At 43.1% G+C, this 18,705-nt stretch overlaps 1 protein-coding gene and 1 long non-coding RNA gene across 27 annotated transcripts in view; one reads left to right on the top strand and one right to left on the bottom strand.

Moving 5' to 3' along the window:
* The window catches only part of WDPCP (WD repeat containing planar cell polarity effector), a 350,788-nt gene that overhangs the window by 130,662 nt on the left and 201,421 nt on the right, over positions 1-18,705 (top strand). For all 26 annotated transcript variants that reach the window (XR_008313270.1, XR_008313273.1, XR_008313269.1 and 23 more), the window contains one exon: positions 16,127-16,241. Coding sequence is in view for 15 of the 26 variants with exons in the window: in XM_053284357.1 (XP_053140332.1) it covers positions 16,127-16,241 (115 nt within the window). In the remaining 11 variants the exon portion in view is untranslated. The remainder of the gene's footprint in view (positions 1-16,126; positions 16,242-18,705) is intronic.
* LOC128339865 (uncharacterized) lies at positions 839-13,214 on the bottom strand. The gene is made up of 3 exons (XR_008313282.1): positions 13,068-13,214; positions 7,759-7,843; positions 839-6,112 (listed from the first exon to the last, which is right to left on the bottom strand). It is a non-coding gene; the product is annotated as an uncharacterized LOC128339865 (long non-coding RNA).

The following is an 18,705-nucleotide window of genomic DNA, read 5'->3' as shown; positions in this document are numbered from 1 at the left end:
CTTGGTAAACCTGTCTAAAAGAGAATTGCTCTATGACTATTGTGTTCCCATAAGTGTATTTCTTGTCTGTTCGGGATGTTGCAAACAGAATAATTATTTAGAAATGTTTGAGGGTGCTCTCATCTAGTTTTAATTATGTTTAGGTAAATACTGGATCTGCTTTTCTTGTACAAACCTCCAGAGGGAATAGCCATATTTGTCTTTGGCAACAACATAGAGAGTTGACTTTGGCAACAACTCATGATCCGCTAGAAGGGCTCTGGGACAGTCTGCGGGGAGAGCGGGTTACACTTATGCTCTCCGAAGGCGAGCAGTGCTGCCTCCTTGGGTGGGCGGATCGCCCTCCCAGACATACACCGGCTCCTGTCAGTAGCTCCGGGGGTCAGGTGCTGAGATGTGCCACCCTGCCCTGCTCCTGGAGCTCCAATAATGCACTGTGTGGTGTATTATTGGGATCCCCCCTTCCCCCACAAATCTGCCAGCTGCGGCTGCAAGCAGCCACTGCTGACAGATGATTGCCAAAACGGAGTTAGGAGAGTGCTTGCTCTCCTAACCCCATTTTGAGGGCAGACTTCACAGGCGGGTTTGCCACTGTGTTGCTGCTGAGATTGGGCCTGATCCCGGTGGTTCAAACACACGTGCAAAACCAGGCTGGGCTTCCTTAGCCCTTTTTTTTTACATGCGTGTGAATAGCCTCAGTGTCTTGTGGCATCATAAAGACCAACACCTTTATTATAGCACACAGTTTCATTGATTATGGCCCACTGCATCCGATCCATGAAGTGTTTCCTCAGTTAGCAAGTATAAGTATAGATATTAGTCCGAATCTATAGGAATGCATTTTATTTATTTATTTATTCATTCATTCATTCATTCATTTATTTATTTAAAATATTTCTATACCGCCCAAAACTTGCATGTCTGGGCACTTTACAATTTAAAATCATTTAACATAAAATCAATTAACAATTAAAACCATTTAAAAGATTAAAAACATATAAAACCCAGTATTAAAATTATTTAAAATTATAAATCTAATTAAAAGCCTGGGCGAATACATGTGTCTTCAGTGCCTTTTTAAAAGTTGCCAGAGATGGGGAGGCTCTTATTTCAGCAGGAAGCGCATTCCAAAGTCCAGGGGCTGCAGTGGAGAAGGCCCGTTCCCAAGTAGCTGCCAGATGAGTTGGCAGCAGCCGCAGGCGAACCTCTCCAGATGATCATAGCAGGCGGTGGGGCTCATGGCGAAGAAGACGTTCGCTTAAATACACAGGGACTAAGCTGTTTAGGGCTTTATAGGTAATGACCAGCACCTTGTATTTTGCCCAGAAACGTATCGGTAGCCAGTGCAATTCCTTCAACACAGGAGTAATATGGTCTCTCCTAGATGACCCAGAAACCAACCTGGCTGCTGTGTTCTGAACCAACTGCAGTTTCCAGACTATGTGCAAAGGTAGCCTCACACAGAGCGCATTGCAGTAATCCAGCTTAGAGGTTACCAGCAGATGTAGCACTGTTTTGAGGTCGTTCATCTCAAGAAATGAACACAGCTGGCGTATCAGCCGGAGCTGATAAAAAGCACCTTTGGCCACCGCCGCAACCTGGGACACAAGGTAGAGGTTCGGATCCAGAAGCAGCCCCAGACTGCATACCTGTTCCTTCTGGCGGGGCATGACCCCATCCAGAACTGGCAGATCAAAATCATCTCCTGAGTTTTGACCCCGCACGATAAGTACCTCCATCTTATCTGGATTCAGCCTGAGTTTGTTATCCCTCATCCAGCCCATTACTGCCTCCAGGCAGGCGTTTAGGGAGGGTTATGCCTTCTCCAGATAATGTTGACATGGAGAAATAGATTTGGGTGTTATCAGCATATTGATATCACCCTGCACCAAATCCCCTGATTATCTTTCCCAGTGGTTTCATGTAGATATTAAACTTCATCAGAGACAATATGGAGCCCTGAGGGACACCATACAAAAGTTCAGATTTTGAAGAACAACAGTCTCCAAGAGACACCATCTGGAATCTGCCCTTGAGGTAGGAGCGGAACCACTGGAAAGCAGTGCCTCCCACCCCCAACCCCAATATGGTATTGCTCATGAGTTATATGCTCAGGCCTCTTACCTACTGGGCTATGAGGTGAGCTAATTGTAAAGACTGGAGTAGCACTTCTTTCTTTCCTGTGTGACCCTATGTATCTATAAAATATTTATATATTTTGAAGATTTCTTCAGGATCTGGTGATCTGTTGCATTCATAAGGAATGGGTTCTGCACCTGCTCAGGGACCTCACAGATAGACTGACTAGCTCCTCATGACGCCCACTCTGCCCTGTATGTGCTCTGTGCTTCTGTTGAAATTGGCAGTTGCGGGCACATTTTCTCAGTTTCTATTTGACTGCCAAATCATCAACACCTTGTTGCTGGCTCCTCAGTGCATCTAAATTCGTCAGAGAGAGATATAAGATAGGATTGATTTTTTAACTCTTTTTGGACTGGGACTATTTTTGACTATTCTAATGTTTAACGTACTGGATACGGTATTTTGGATTTTATTGTGTTTGGAGCCACGAGGCTTTAGCCTTGGGGTGCACCTTAGCCGACAATGGAGACTAAAAAGACTTTCAAGCGCTTGTCGAGCTAAACTACCGTCGACGGACCACCATGAATCATGTCTCCTGTGCTTAGGAGAGCAGCACAATACAGCAGTGTTCAAAATAGGCTGCTCCTTTTCAAAACAAACTTTAAAGAATTAGGCGCTATGTATAGCCGCAGCATTATATGATGAGGCGCTCCATCCACCAAAACCGAGGCCAAGTTATCCCTTGGCATTGGTTTCAGCATCGATCTTGGCATCGACATTGAGAGCGGGAGTGTTGCCAGGCTCAGCACTGAGCATGCAGGGATCTGCAAATATGCTGTCTAAAACCACTGTGGAAGGATCAGAGCCAGAATTCAAATGGCCAAAGGAAGTCCAAAAGCCAGCTTATCAGCATAAGAATAAGAAATGGTGACGCTCCTCAGATGAGGAAAGGGATTCTCTGTCACTAAAGAAACATCGAAGCAAAATGAAGTCAAAGGAAACCACTCCTTCGCTGACTGCATTACAGGACTATAGCCTGCCTACAACATCGGCAGCTGGGCTATCGACATCGAGAGAACAGCCTTTTGTGTTGATATCAAGAGCATTGCTGCTGAAAGCAGCCACAATGTTGACATCAATACCAATGGAACAGAGTGCACAGCTACAGGTCTCAATGTGGACATCAGTATCGATGGCACATTTGCTATCGACCACAACATCAACAGCGTTGCCACATTCTCCTTTTGCAGCAGTACCACCAAGAAGAGTACTTCAGCTGTCCCCTGTGCAGACACCAGCACAATCCCCTTCGACTAACACCAAATCAACAGGAAGAGAGAGGAGACTATATAGACTTTACTGTAGAGCAGGGGTGGGGAACCTTGGCCCTCCAGCTGTTTTTGAACTACAATGATGCAGCAATGACAACTGCATCATCTTTATCTTGTAAGTTGCCTGTACAGTATGCAAGCTCACAGGGACTCTGGAAGCAGGGTGTGCCTTGCCAACACGGACATAGGGAAATTACACATACTTGTGGATTTCATCATACTCCTATGGTTGCATTACCAGATGGTTATGCTGAATATCAGATGCAGAAAGCACAGAGAAATTTACAGCATCCTCTGTTGATTGTCCCAGAGAGGCAGGTACCGCAACATACTATAGCTAGGGCTGCTGCTACTATGTCAACTGCTTGCCAAATACAGCCTGATACGCCAGACTATTCAAGGCAGCCTGTGCAACCTCTTGCACCACAACCAAGTACTCCAAGCCAAGGAAAACTCTAGCGGCTCCTGCTTTGCCACCTCAACAATCTCCTGTTCAGCCTAGAGTTCCAAAGAAGAAGAAGGAGTAGAAGAAAATAGTACCACCAGTAGCCCCTCCATTAGAGGCAGGTGATGATGGCTATTCCACAATAGGCAGATTCCACAAGCAATGATTTAGATGTAACTAGCCACCCCTCAGAACTGGATCCACCTTCAACTGTACCTCCAAAGTCTTCAGCTTTCCCTTCAGAGGAGTTGAAGGGATATCATGCTTAGATTAGAGAGATGGAGGCTTTAGGCCTGGACATTAAACAACCAGGGGTGGATTTAAAGGACCGGTTTATAACGTGATGATGGCTGCTAAAACATCTCATCCAGTAGCACTTCCAATGCTTCCCATAATAACAAAAGTGGTGCAGTCTGCTTGGAAAGTGCTGCAAACCTCCACGTCGACGTCTAAGCAGCTAGAGAGCTTATATAGAATACAGGAGGAAGACAACACATACCTTCTGTATTATCCAGTGCCAAAAGCTTTAGTAATTGATTGCACAACTACATCGAGGTCTGATCAACACCACAGTATGCCTTCTACTACTACTACTACTACTACTACTACTACAATATTTATATACCGCTCATCAACCAAAGTTCTCAAAGCGGTTTCAATAGAAAGATAAATAATCGATCAAGAAGATGGTCCCCTGTCCCCAAAGGGCTCACAGTTTAAAAAAAAAACATGAGGCAAATACCAGCAACAGCCACTGGATGGATACTGTGCTGGGGTTGGAGATGGCCAGTTGCTCTCCCCTGCTAAATATAAGAGAATCACCACTCTGAAAGATGCCTCTTTGCTTAGTTAGCTGGCATGATACGCCTTCTGATGAGGAAGGAAGAAAAATGGATGTTATAGGCAGGAAGATCTATTCCACCTCTAGTTTGGCTATTAGAATAGCGAACTATGCAGTCTGCTTAGCCAGATATAACCATTACTTGTGGGATGTATTACTACAGGATTCAACTTCATTGACACCTGAGGAATTTCAGGACAGATTCGCTGAAGTATATGAGAAAACCACATATGTCCTAGGCAACAGCTCAGCACCTTTAAACATTTAGATGAGACTGAATCTTGTGCCATGGCTATGGCAGTGACTTTGTGGTGTCATGAATGGTTAAGATCCATGAACCTTCAACATGACATAGGTGACTGTATGGAAAATTTGGCCTATGATGGAAAGGGCTTATTTAGTGGAAGCACAGACTCTACAATGGAGTTATTTAAAAGATATACAGCGAAGACATTCATCACCACAACCTCAGCATCTACTGCGACATCCCGATACCAACCATATGGGAGACAGTGTGCTCCTTTTAAACAGCATGAGCGAAAGGATTTTAGATGGCAATGCAGGCCGTACTAAAGAAACAACGGTTTCGGTCAACGCCCAGAATAATAGGCCATCTAAGAACCGGAACATGCAGTCTCTTTGATCTGATCTGCCGTCCACTGTAATCAATACAATCGAACCATCCATCTGCCAAAGCATACAACATCAGCTTTGTAGTTGCCAACATTCCCATCAAACAGGCAAGCCATGCCCGAGCATGGCAACACATAACAGCAGACCAGTGGGTACTCAGAATTATCAAGACTGGCTATGCTTTAGAGTTCAAAACTATGCCACCATTCTCAGGAATAAAATACACAAGGGGAACTCATTTTACAAGAGGAAGTGCAGGTGTTGTTGGAGGAAAGGGCAATTGTTCCAGTGCAGTAGATAGAGAGGATGTCCAGATTTTATTCCTGATATTTTCAAATCCCAAAGGGGGATTGTGGGGATCCGGACAGTCATGGGCCTTCACAGACAGAATTGGTTTGTGTGGGCATGCAAGTTCAGAATGACGATGTTGCAAGGAATTCTGCCTTTCCTATGCAAGGAGGAGTGGGCGGCGATGTCAGACTTGAAAGACGCGTATTTCCACATAGGAATATAACAGAATCATTGCAAATATCTGTGATTTACAGTGGGAGATGCAGTAAACCAATATGCAGCCCTCCCTTTTGGAATGTCAACAGCCCCGTGTGTATTCACAAAGGTCATGGTTGTGGTGGTGACACACTTGTGTTGTGGTTGTGGTTTATCCGTATTTAGATGACTGGTTTCTGGCCAGGGACGACAGAAAGGTTACTTTCTCAGATCCACTATGTGTTACAACTCCTGCAGGATCTGGGCATCAACGTCAACTGGAAGAAGTAGAACCTGGAACCACAGGAACATATAAGTTACATAGGAGCTCTTTGGGATGGTGCAGTCAAAAAGAGCATACTTTCCTGTAGACTGTTTTCGACAAATCAGGGACTTGATTTGTCTATTCAACAAGACACCTATGCAACCTGTGTGCAATGTGCAGCGGCTGATGGGATTGATGGCTTCCTGCAATGCCACTGTTTATTACATGGATCTACAGATGTGGCCACTGCAGATGTGGTACATCAGGAACTTTCGCCCCAATGTGGACAGTCAGCACAAGTGTCCGTCATTGCCGCAGGGCGTCCTCCAATCTCTGCATTGGTAGACGGTGGAGACCAATCTGCTGGGCGGCATACCTTTCACGACAACAATGTCACCATATACATTACTTGGAACTGATGGCTCTGTTTATGGCACTAAAGGAGTTTGAGCTCCAGATACACAGCAAAGTGGTGTAGTGTCAACTCGACAACACCACAGCAATCACGTATCTCAATCGACAGGGGGCACAGTGTCTCACTCTCTTTGTGCCTTGAGTCTGCAAATTTGGAATTGGTGCATCAACTGCAGTGTGTATCCTCTGGTGATACATATATGGGGAGCGGACAATGTCTTGGCAGACGATCTCAGCCATGCCAAGCACCAATACCAGCACCACGAATTGGGGATCAACAGCATCTATCTAAGCCGGGTGTTCAAATTATAGGGGCAGCCAAACATGGACTTGTTTGCGACTGCTGCCAACAGAAAGTGTCCGAGATGTTTCTCACGTGGTGGTGTCGGCTGGAGATCCTTGGGAGATGCATTTCAACATATGTGGAACAAGGGGTCCTTTTATCTGTTGCTGCCTCAACCACTTCTAAACCATGTACTAGCACAGATCATGTGGGACAACACCACTATGATGATGGCCCGGACAATCCTGGTTTGCTCCACTACTCAAACTATTGAGAAGGACTTTCCACAGGTTCCCATTAAGGCCCAATCTTTTAATACGGGACGGCAGAGTTATACAGCATCCAGATATAAAGACTCTATGGATGACAGTGTGAAGAGTCGGCTTCTTAAGAAAATACTAATTAACAATAGAAAACCGACTACTAGAAAAATCTACAGAAGTAAATGGAAAAGATTTAAAGAATACACATGAATGCAAAGTTTCTGTCCTAAAGGGGCTATGCTGCAACACGTTTTGCTATATATGATCTCCTTAAAACTCAAAAGTTTAGCAAACATGTCTCTTAAGGTGCATCTGACAGCTATCTCTTCAATGCATACTGGTTGGGATGGCACCACTGTGCCCCCTATCCCCCCCATCCTGACTGTAAGGATTTTTTAAAGGGTGTAAATAACTTACATCCCCCAATAAAGACGCCAGTGGAGCAATGGAGCTTGTCTTTAGTGGAGCTTGTCTTTAGTATTGACAGGACTTACTGCGCACCCCTAGGTGGGGCTTTGCTTCATCTAGTGACATTAAAGACCATTTTTCTAATAGCTGTTAATACTGTGAGACGAGTGAGTGAGCTCACAGCATTGCGAACAGACATTCCATATACACAATTCTACTCTCACAAGATGCTGATGCGATTAGATCCACAGTTCCAACCTAAGATTGTAACAGAGTTTCATTTAAACCAAGATATTACATTACCTACCTTTTTCCAGGGCCCTCAGTCACCTTTGGAGAAAACGCTGCATTCGTTAGATGTCCATTATGCTTTGCTGTATTTCTAGAAAAGACTAAGGACATTAGAAAGACAAAGAAACTGTTTGTGGTCTATAAGGGCAGAGCAAAGGGTCAGCCAATATCGCGTCAATGTCTTGCACATTGGTTAGTGGAGTTAATAGTGCAGGCATATCGACAACAACCAAGATATTACATTACTTACCTTTTTCCAGGGTCCTCAGTCGCCTTTGGAGAAAATGCTGCATTCGTTAGATACATAGATCCACCACGCACCATAAGAGCGAACTCAACGTGAGCGTATGCGTCCTCTATAGAACATCTGTCAGGGATCCGCATGGCTGATACCTGTGCAGTTCCTACATGGTCTTCTCAGCAGCTATGCTATTGACACTATGCTATTGACCTAAGGTCTGCTGAGCAGGTCCAGTTTGGGAGAAGTGTTTTAAAACGGGTGTTGCCATAGGCTTCTGGGGCTACTGTGCCCACCACCAGGCTGGGAAGCTGGCTAATCACCCATTCCTTATGAATGCAATGGATCATGATCCAGATAAACAGGTTGCTCACCTGTAACTGATGATCTGGTAGTGATCCATTGTATTCATAAGACCCTCCCGAACCACCCCACAACAGGAAGTATTAAGAGAGAGAGAGAGAGAGAGAGAGAGCGAGAGAACACTGTATGATTGTCAAAGAGGGCAATCTGCAAGAAACAGAAAATGGTGCCCTCAACTGCCGATTTCAACGGAAGCACAGAGCACATGCAGGGCAGAGTGGCCGTCACAAGGAGCTAGTCAATCTATCCACAAGGTCCCTGCACAGGCGCAGAACCCATTCCTTATGAATACAACGGATCACTACCAGGCCATCAGTTGCAGGTGAGCAACCTGTTTATATGTTGAGTCTGTACTGTAAAGACCCAGTCTTGAGGGGAGCCCTTGATCTTGTAGCTGCATGCATCAGCTGCTTCCCTTCTAACTGTTGAGCAGTGGTGGCTGCTGATAGGGAGGTACTGTTTGTGGTAGGGGAGCACAGTTTTTGCCTTTGTATGATTTCGTTCTCTGATGCCATCATTGCATCCCTGCTTTCAGAATGTGTTTGGGGATGTCCATGCATGAGTAATATGGTAGTGTCATTGGTTGGTGATGGCAGACTTGCCAGGTATGCTACAAGAGCGATTGCTAATGTTGCTATATTATATCAGGTCTCTACTAGTATTGTGTTACTGTATTATATATACGTGTTGCCATTGTTGCTATGGCATAGGTGCTGCTGACATAGCAAGACCATAGGATAATCCTGCCAAGCATTTAAAATTTGAGGTGAACATCTCATTGAAATAAAACTATGCTTTAAATATTCTCTTTGAAAAACATTTGGATCCTTGGCATTATGTTGTTTTTCACTTTAAAACGTTTATGTTCTTAATTCTTAAAGAAATGAAAGATTTCTTGTGGAATTTATAGTCACTGCAGTGTGGTCATGCAGTTATTCTGTCAGATGTGGTACCTACTCACTTTGACAAGGATATGCTTCTCTTTTTCTAGATACATTACATATTGCTTTCTTGAGCATTCCTCAGTCTTGTTTTTTATTCATTTTTTCACATAATCTGCAAGGTAGTCTCAACTTTTAGAGATTTTTGTTGTTCTTCACGAACTTTTTCATTTATATTTTTTGGGACAATTATGAGCAATAGTCAAACATTGCTGAGCTATAAGATCACATTATCAACTTGGGAATAAATTGTGATTTTATCTAATCCAACTGCAACATAAGGATAAATTGAAGTTTTGAAAGGTTGCAATAAAAGCTTGAAGAGTGTGACTGTGTCTAACGTTTTTTACTAGGACAAAACCTTAAAGGACATCTGCCATAACTGGTGGGGCTTTAGAAACCTTCCAGATGATTATCCCAAAGAGACATTTGTTAGATTGACTGAAAGAGGTGGCTGTTGGCTTCATTTTAGTATTTACATTTTATAAATAGAAGTGCTTGATCTGGATCTGCGTTTGCAAAGATATGCACAACAGAGTGGCATTTTTATTTGAGCTAGTGAACAAGTTCAGGAGCAGTCCTTTGTACTTTATATAAACTTTTTGTGTATTGTAAAGCATGTGTACATTGATGGTGCTATGTAAAGAAAAATAAAATAATGCCAGCAATACTCATCTTCACAAAAACTCTGTCAGACATATCACTCTTAGTTCTCTTTACAGATTGCGAAATGAAGATGAGAAGAGTTTGTTTATATCCATGACTGAACTGGCCTTTGAACACTTGTCTCATAGATGGTCACTTCAGAAGTTTTCTGAAACAGTTCATTCTGCTTCCTTTTGATATTCATCAAAATTCCTTCTAATAGTTAACTCACATGACCACCCCAAAATAACTTAGCTTCTACATACTTGAGGGACTCCCTAGGTACACTTACATAGAATTATATAGTTTTGTAAATTAAAACAAGAACATAACAGCCCTGCTGGATCAGGCCCAAGGCCCATCTACTCTAGCATCCTGTTTTGCACAGTGGCCCACCAGATGCCGCTGGAAGCCACAGGCAGGAGTTCAGGGGTTGTTTAAGCAAACAATTTTGCTTAAGGAAAAAATGGCCCTGTGAATTTCCTGGACTTCAAAATTCCAGGACCAACGATCTGTTGACGGCTCTTTTGAGGCTTTTAAAAAATGTCAGTTTTTTTTAAAGGAAGGGAACAGAGGCGTATCTAGGGAAAACAGCGCCTAGGGCAAGCACTGAAATTGCCCCCCCCCCTATATCTGGCACCCATCTTTCAGATAACTTCACCATAATATCAGCTCAAAAACAGAAGTCAAGCTCGTTAATCTTTTAATTAACAAATTATGGCACTGCCTGAAAATTATAAAGGCACCTTACTTGCTTTCACTGATGCAAATTGCTGAGGCAGCACAGATACAGCCTTCTTCAGAAAGCAGGAGTCACACCTATCAGCTATTCAGAGAGGTACTGGAGACTGGATGTAGTCCTTACATTCCCTGATCAGCATGTTTATTGCATTCCAAATCCAGCAGTGTGTATTAGCAACCCCCCCCCCCAACTGCTAGCAAGCAGCAGCATTCACATTTTTATATCCCGCTCTTCCTCCAAGGAGATTGGTTTTGGGAGGGATGGGGAGAGGGGTTGCTATAGAGCCTGCAGAATTTAAGGAAGTTTAAGGAATAAGGAGCGCACCTTGGGATTGGTGTTTTTGTCTGGAAGAGTTTTCAGTCATGTGCACTGTTCCCTCTGATGTGTACAAGCCCCATCTACATCACCTCTAAGGCGTGTGCATGTGCTCACAAGTTTTCTGATGTCCGCTCAGTTAATCTTAGATCCCACTCAGGTTGAATCAGGAAGGCTCTATTCTGAATGCTTGTGCGCACACACTGCCTTGATACTCCTGCCCAGAACAAAACTCATTCTGCACTCAGATGGGGGGGGGGGGGGAATTAGAGAGAACACTGGTCATGTGTTATCTTATCATATGAATAATAAACACTCTACCATATTCAACTAGGAATGTAGGAAGTACACTATTTTGCCTTTCTATAAGTGTTCCTTATAAATGAAGTTTTCTTACAGCATTGAAGAAATTTCTATCCAAGTATTACCCACAAATCACACACAAATTAGCTTGCTTGTGCCTCAGATGTTCACATGACCACCATCTTGAATTGGAGTGCATGATATCAACACACACCACACCCTTTGGGCATCCCTATGTGTCCTTACATCTGTAGCAAATTTGGTTCAAATCAGTTAGGTGGTTCACAAGTTAGCCCACTTACACCTCAAAAGTTTACACATCCGCCATCTTGGATTGGGGTGGATGACATCACCACAAACTATGCCATTGAGGTGTCCCTATGTGTCCCTACAACTGTACCCGATTTTGTTCATATTGGTCCAGGCGTTGCAAAGTTGATAGGGGGGAACACACGGACACACACAGAGAATGCCAGGTGATCTCATAAGCCTACTGGAAAGCAGGCTAATAAACACTAGTAAGTGACGCCTGTTGTTGACTGGGTAAAGTAATTTGGCGTACATTATTTATTTATTTATCTATCTATCTATCTATCTGTCTATCTTATTTTTATACCGCCTGATATGCATATCTCTAGGCGGTGTACGAAATTTAAAATATTTAAAAGTCACAAATTAAAATACATGACAATAAAAACAATATAATAAAATTATTAAAACAAGTTTTTAAAATTATTACAATTTTAATAATTATGATTTATAATAACTAGATTAGATTTATAAAAAAGTTCAAGAAATTAAATATGTCATATAATTTTTATTAATGTGCTTGCAAAAGGGAACTAAAAGAACAGTTTGAAATTGATAAGTTTCCAACTTCAAACATTATTCATTTTATTGAATAATTATCATATATGGTAAATTTGAATCATAGTAAATTTGAATCTGAGAAAGATCTTCTGCTTCTCTGGGCACTATGTCATTTTAGAATTATTTCTGATTATGGAGTGTTAATCTATTGAGAACAATAGCAGTTAAAATATGATTATATCCCTAATTTCTTCTAAAAAATTACTTACTTACTTACTTAATTAATTAATTAATTAATTAAACCTTTCCCCCAGCATATTCCGGTATAGTGCATTCAGCTAATGTAAGTGGCAGGATTGTTCATGCAAAATTTGGTATCTGTAGGTATTGAGAAATATAACTGTATTTCAAACCAACCAACCAATCAACCAACCAGCCAATTCTTCAAAATATATAATAGATGGACTAGGTTACTTAAAATACAGTTCTAGTTGAAGAGGAAGCTGGCTTCCAGGGGGTTAAATTGAAATATCTGTTTTGTTCAAATTAACCATCTTATAATTATACTAGTCTGCAATTCTAAACACACTTACTTACAGTATTAGGGAGTGTAAGTCCCATTGAACTCAGATGAGCTTAGTTTTGAATAAATGCACTTAAGATTGCTCTGTAAAAGCAGAAACCTTTTTTTTTTTGCCTCCTTTGTTCCTCATATCTGTTTCCTTCTTATCATTTAGAACCACTTATGACAAAAATTGAAGGTGACTCCTATAAACAAACATTTGCTGTTTTTACCTAGAAAATTGTACAAATACAATGGTACAAGTTTATATTAATTTTGATGGTTAACTTGTGAGTTATATTAATTTTGATGGTTAACTTATACCTTGCTAAAGGCAAGGGTATATTAGTTTTTATCCGTACCAGATACAAAACACATCTGAATTATAAGGAATTGTTTTTAGTACCTCCTGCCCCAAGTGGGGCTGCTGCAATCAACGTCATAATTCTCTCTCACACACACCACCCTTTTGTTACTACCAAGATGTTCGTCTGATATATAATTCATCCTCTTGTTTTCAATACATTTTGCTAAATGCTGCTGATGCCTTGCCTGTGTTCTATTCATCCCAATAACTTGCAGTTTTTCAGAGGAGCTCGAGGCCACGCCCCTCTGCATGTGGCCATGCCCCTTTTGGTGACATCACAAAAGGGGTGTGACCTTGAGCTCCTTAGAGCCCGAGCGAGCTCTTTGGGTCTCATTTCAGGCAGGCTTGCTTCGTGAAAGCATCCATTCTCCTTTTCTCTCCCTCCAGAGAGGGAGAGAAAGGGGAATAGACGCTTTTAGGCAGCAAACGCTGCCTGAAAATAATCGGCATTGGTAGTGCTCACTCTCTGCAGCCAATGGGAGAGCGCCTGCCCACCTCCCGGACTCAGAGCTCTCGTGCGAGTCGTGCCTGAGTGGGGGTGGTGCTGGCTTGTGGCAGCGGTGAGCAGCAGCAGCGGCCCGCTGGGATTGAAGCGGGGGTGGGATTTTCCAAAAAAAGAAGAAGAAGAAGATTTTTTTTAAAACAAAACTGTTGGGGTTGGGGTGGGGGTGGGGCATAGCAGGCGCATTGCGCCCCCCTGCAACTGGCACTAGGGCACATGCCCTGCCTGCCCCTCCCCCTTCGTTACGCATCTGGAAGGGAATTGAAAGCAAGAGGAAAAGGGGTGTGTGGCCAGCTCAAGTCCTTACTAGCTTATAGAAGTTTGCTGGAGGGGAGGGATTGGTGTTGCGGGAGAGATGTACGCTCTGAGGTAAACACAACCACTCCTTGCACTATGTTTGAAGAGGAAAGAAAAAGAAAAAGGACACTTTTTCTGTTTCCCACTCACCAGAGCCGCCAGCACCCCTCTATACAGCAAGAAAATGCTTAGATTTGGGGCTAGTGGCCAGCCTCAGAACTGACTGTATCTCAGTAAACTACATTAGCATTCAGTATAAGTGGTTGGATCTTATGAAAGCCACATATCATGTCTGTTAGCTTAAATTAAACACACTTAGCTAGGGATGTGCAAAATGTTTCGACGCTGAAGCGTTTCAACTTGAAATGGGCTATTTTGAGTGTCTCGAGCTCAAAACAAAATGCTCTTTAAATAAAGGGCCTGTGTCAAGCTTGGAATGAAACAACCCCATTTCAATTCAAAATGCTTCAATGTTTCGAATGCCATTTTGGAGACCTGTTTTTCCCCTTGCTGATTGGTTTTCTGGCACTGGCTTCAGATTGGCTTGCAATTTCCTTGCTTCTTGGTTGGCTTATTCTACAATTCAAGTGTTGTCATGGGCATCTGTGCCCCCATTGGCTGAAGGGAGGGAGGGGGAGCCCAAAGGATGGAGTTTCAAAATGTATTTAAAGGGACTGGGATCCTATGGAGATTTGGGGGAAAGGTGAACATCTGTTAAAAATTGCCCACTTGCCCATTTATTTTGTGGGCTGGGTGGTAGGTAGCACCCATCTTGCCCTGCCACCCAACCCCTACTTTGGTATCCCTAGGAGCTCACCATGGGGAACGTCGCTAAGGCAGTGATGTGTTTCTGCTGCAACAGAGGGCTTTAGGAGCGCAGGAGAATACTCTGAGAGAAGTGCCCACTGCTTCCGTTGCACAAAAACTATGTGTAAGGGAACTGATGAAGCTGTGAGGGTGGTCCTGCTATGTGCTCGGAGTTGCTACTTACACAGACACTTTGATAGTCTGGATGGCAGCCAGTACGTCTACAACAGATGCATACCATACCTTGTTAAAATCCTGCTGCTTGTATACAGCAGGGTAAACTACGGAGCAGAACAAGGAAATTGCATTTAAAATGCTACCTGGTAGCATTGTTGCAATATTAACAAGGACTAGCTGGGCCAGGCACAGAATATCTGTGTCTCTAGTTTGCCACTGCCGCTTTCTTCCCCCACACCCCGCTGCTGCCTTCTTCCCCTGCCTGCAGTCTTCTTTCCCACCCCTCCCAGCCCTCCATCCATCTTCTTCCCCGACCACTGTCTTCTTCCCCACCTGCGTGCCGGACGTCTTCCCTGCCCACCCCTCACCATCTTCTCCCCACCCACCCACCCCTGCTGCCGCCTTCTTCCCACCCACCCGCTGCCTTCTTTGGCCAGCTGGCTGCCCTTCGCCATTCACCAGTTTTCTTTGCCTGCCCACCAGCTGCTGCTGCCATTCTCTCCCCCCTCCCGTCCTTGTTGCTATTTGGCAGCTGCTCATGAACTCTTGCGAGAGCTGCCACACATGAGATTAGCAACTGGTATGCCTTACAGACAGACAGACAGACAGACAGACAGACCGACCATGCTGTACAGGAAGTATGCAAATTAAAATAGGAATTGTGCTACTGCCGATGTGTGTGCCCTGTTCTGTGAGTCTATTCGGAATTGTGCTACTGCCGATGTGTGTGCCCTGTTCTGTGAGTCTATTCTCTTGCTCCCCTCTCCCCTAGGGGTGTGTGTGTGTGTGTGTGTGTGTGTGTGTGTGTGTGTGTTTAATCCATGGAGTCTGTTTTTCATTACCATATATGTTCAGCCCCATGAGGAAGTGAGTGTTTTAACTGATTGTGCAGAGCACATAAACATAGGTTATTGAGCAGCTCCACCTCACCGGTTTGTGTCTATGATGTCTCCTTCACATATCCACACTTTCATAGGGCAGCAGCCTGGGGAAGGATTTCAGCCATGAATGGCAACATCTGCAGTTACTATTTTCCATTCAAATTATGGAGAATTATATCCTATAGTGAAGCATTTCATGCATAGTTATAGCAAGTGTATTCAAAATTCTCAGTATGTTTTTGCTTTTCCTTCTATCTAGTTGTCTTTTTTCCCATTAATAAAGGTCCTGTGGCGTATCTAATATGTTTTGTCAGACAATCTTTAGTATATGAAATGTCTCAAAATACAGCTGGTAAATGTATTATGGAACTTACATTCTCTATTGATACGTTATACCTTCTTCCCCCCCCCACCCCCCATATATTTGGATTCAGCTCCTCTTTCATTCAGGTGTACTGGTATCCCTAAGCCTTTCTGGGCCACAGCTGGAGCGAGTAGTGATTGACAGAACCCTGGTGGGGAAGCTCATCTCCGACACCATCAGCGATGGTAATTATACCCATGTGCAATTCAGTTGCCTACGTTTATAGAGGAACAGAAAGAATAGTATGTCAACAGGTAGACCAGTTATTACCACTGGGGATTCGCAAGCACAACAAGTAATTGCATATAATGCTATAGTTACCACCCTCAGGACCAAAGCCACTTTAGGAAAAATATTTAACATCCAAGTTTCTGGTCTTACTATTACGTTTATTTTCTAAATCTCAGTTCTTTGTATAATTTCCCCCAAAGGTATTAAAGTTTAGTACCTGTAATTGTTTTTTTTTTCCCCATTTGAGTGCTTGTTCTGTTTGAGGAAAAACTGTGTTATTATTTTTTCTAGCAATCATAAAGAACAAAAGAGCTCTATCCTGCCTGTGTCCAGGAGCTCACTAATAATGCTAGTGCAAATGGTTTTGATAATAGTACAGTTAGGCGTTTTCTTTTAAAATATGTTCTGCCCAGCAGTGCCTGATATGACTGGAAACAGCTCAGATTCCAGGCAGAGGGCTTTTCCTTTTTCTTGCTACCTGAGAACAAATAATGAGCAATGGCTCTTTCCCATTTCGCCATCCATTGAGAGAATGGCCCCAAAGCAGGTGGCTTTTAAAAGGCAATTAGACAAAATCCCAGAAGATGTTTGTCAGTGGCTCTTCACTAGAACAACTAATGCTCAAAGTGCCTCTGGAAACCATTTACTGGGTGACAAAAACAGGGGAGAGCTGTGGCCCACAAACTGAACATGAAGACATCATGGAAAAACCAGGCTGGCCACTGCAAACAAAGTCCTGAGCTAGATGAGCCTTTGGTTTAACTCTGCAGAGGTCTTCTTATGTTATGTGGGGAACCATTTCTGGTTCAAAATTCTAGAATCTTAGTGATCCTAAGAGTGCTTATAAATGTATGCATAAGAATAACTGGAAGTGCCTCTTGTTTGAGGGGGATAAGCCATGGGGGTGGGGGTCATGATTGGGAATGCAGTATATGAAGAGGGAGAGTTTAATTCTTCTGCCAAAAATCCCTCCCAAAGTGGCTAATAGCACAAATAGCTGCTGTGGGACTGTTTTCCTGCTAGCAAGAAAACAGTATGAAAGGAAAGAGTTAACTTTCCTGTCCCTGCATGCTGTGGTCTCAATCAAGTTTGCACCCTCATGATTGTATGTTTTAAATAAGATAGATTTTCCATTCTAAGCATATATTTATGTGCATGGGTGGGTTCACATATACAGCAGCACCTGAGATTCGCATGTGCTCCCCTGCTCTCCACAACCCATACTTTCTTCTAGCCTCTACTTCCGTTCCAGTTTCTGATAGACCGAGATTGGTTGTGATGTCCAGACTCGCCATTTTTGACATATTCTGCCCTCTTGCTCCTCTTAATACCTATAACTGAGATTTGAAGTGCGTTACAGATGTTTGTTTTTGTGATGGAATTATGTCAGGATATGCTGAGACTGGCGAATTCAGATGTTATGACCGGTCTCAGCATAGCAGAAGCTGAAATGGAAGTAGAAGCTCGTTTGGGGATGGGGGAAGAGAAGAGCATGAGCTCCTAGGGCTACACAAACCTCAGATGCCACCATGCATGTGAACCTACCCCATGTCAAGTTTGATCCTAAGGAACTGTGTTGGTTCATTTGTTCTTTGAGCTAAATATTCTTACTCAGTGTAATGGAAGGATCTTTTATTGTAAGTTGCACTTGTCACTCCTAGATATCATAGCATAACTTTCTGCATTCACGTGAGGATTTAATTTTGCCTATATTTATTTAAATCACCAAAAGAGAGACTGGTTCATATTATTGATTCAAATCACATTTATCTATTTTCTGGGCAAATATGAATATTGTTTAGTTGTAACCTTTAAGAGCTTTTATGACAAACGGTGATAATTCAAAGCTTTTTGTTATGCAACCCACATGCCTTTTGTGCCATAGAGGCATATCTGTTTAAATAGAAGGGGGGAATTGTAGAATTAATGGATTTCTGTATTGCTCTCTTTGTGCACCATGCAAAATTATTTAGCAAAATTAAGGCTGTCGTTCCCCCTGCTACACAGAGGAAATGGCACTAAGGTCGTTCACACGACCTTTATGTGGGGTGGGGAGGGTGGGGGAAGGCAGGATTGAACCTATCTCTCCCCTAGACAATTTATCTTGTTTTGTGGGATGCGCAGATCATGCACCCACACAAGCTGTGCTACTCCTGGTAAGTAGCACAGCATTCTGGAGGCCGGATGAACACAGCCTGGCCTCCAGATATCCCTCATGCATTGGGGGATTCCCCCGCAATGCCCAAGCAGACACACAACCAGGAACCCAGTTCAGGAACCCAGGCAAAATCTGAAACCTCTGCCAAATAAAGTTATTGTGATGATTTGAGGTTACAAAAGACTCAGATTAATTAAATTAGGAGTATTCTCCAGAAGTACTTTCATGTCCACCTTGGCAGGGGCTTTCCTCCAGAAATC

Source organism: Hemicordylus capensis, chromosome 1 (assembly GCF_027244095.1).
Source record: "Hemicordylus capensis ecotype Gifberg chromosome 1, rHemCap1.1.pri, whole genome shotgun sequence".
Lineage (NCBI taxonomy): Eukaryota > Metazoa > Chordata > Lepidosauria > Squamata > Cordylidae > Hemicordylus > Hemicordylus capensis.
This window is presented reverse-complemented; position numbering and strand designations above follow the sequence as displayed.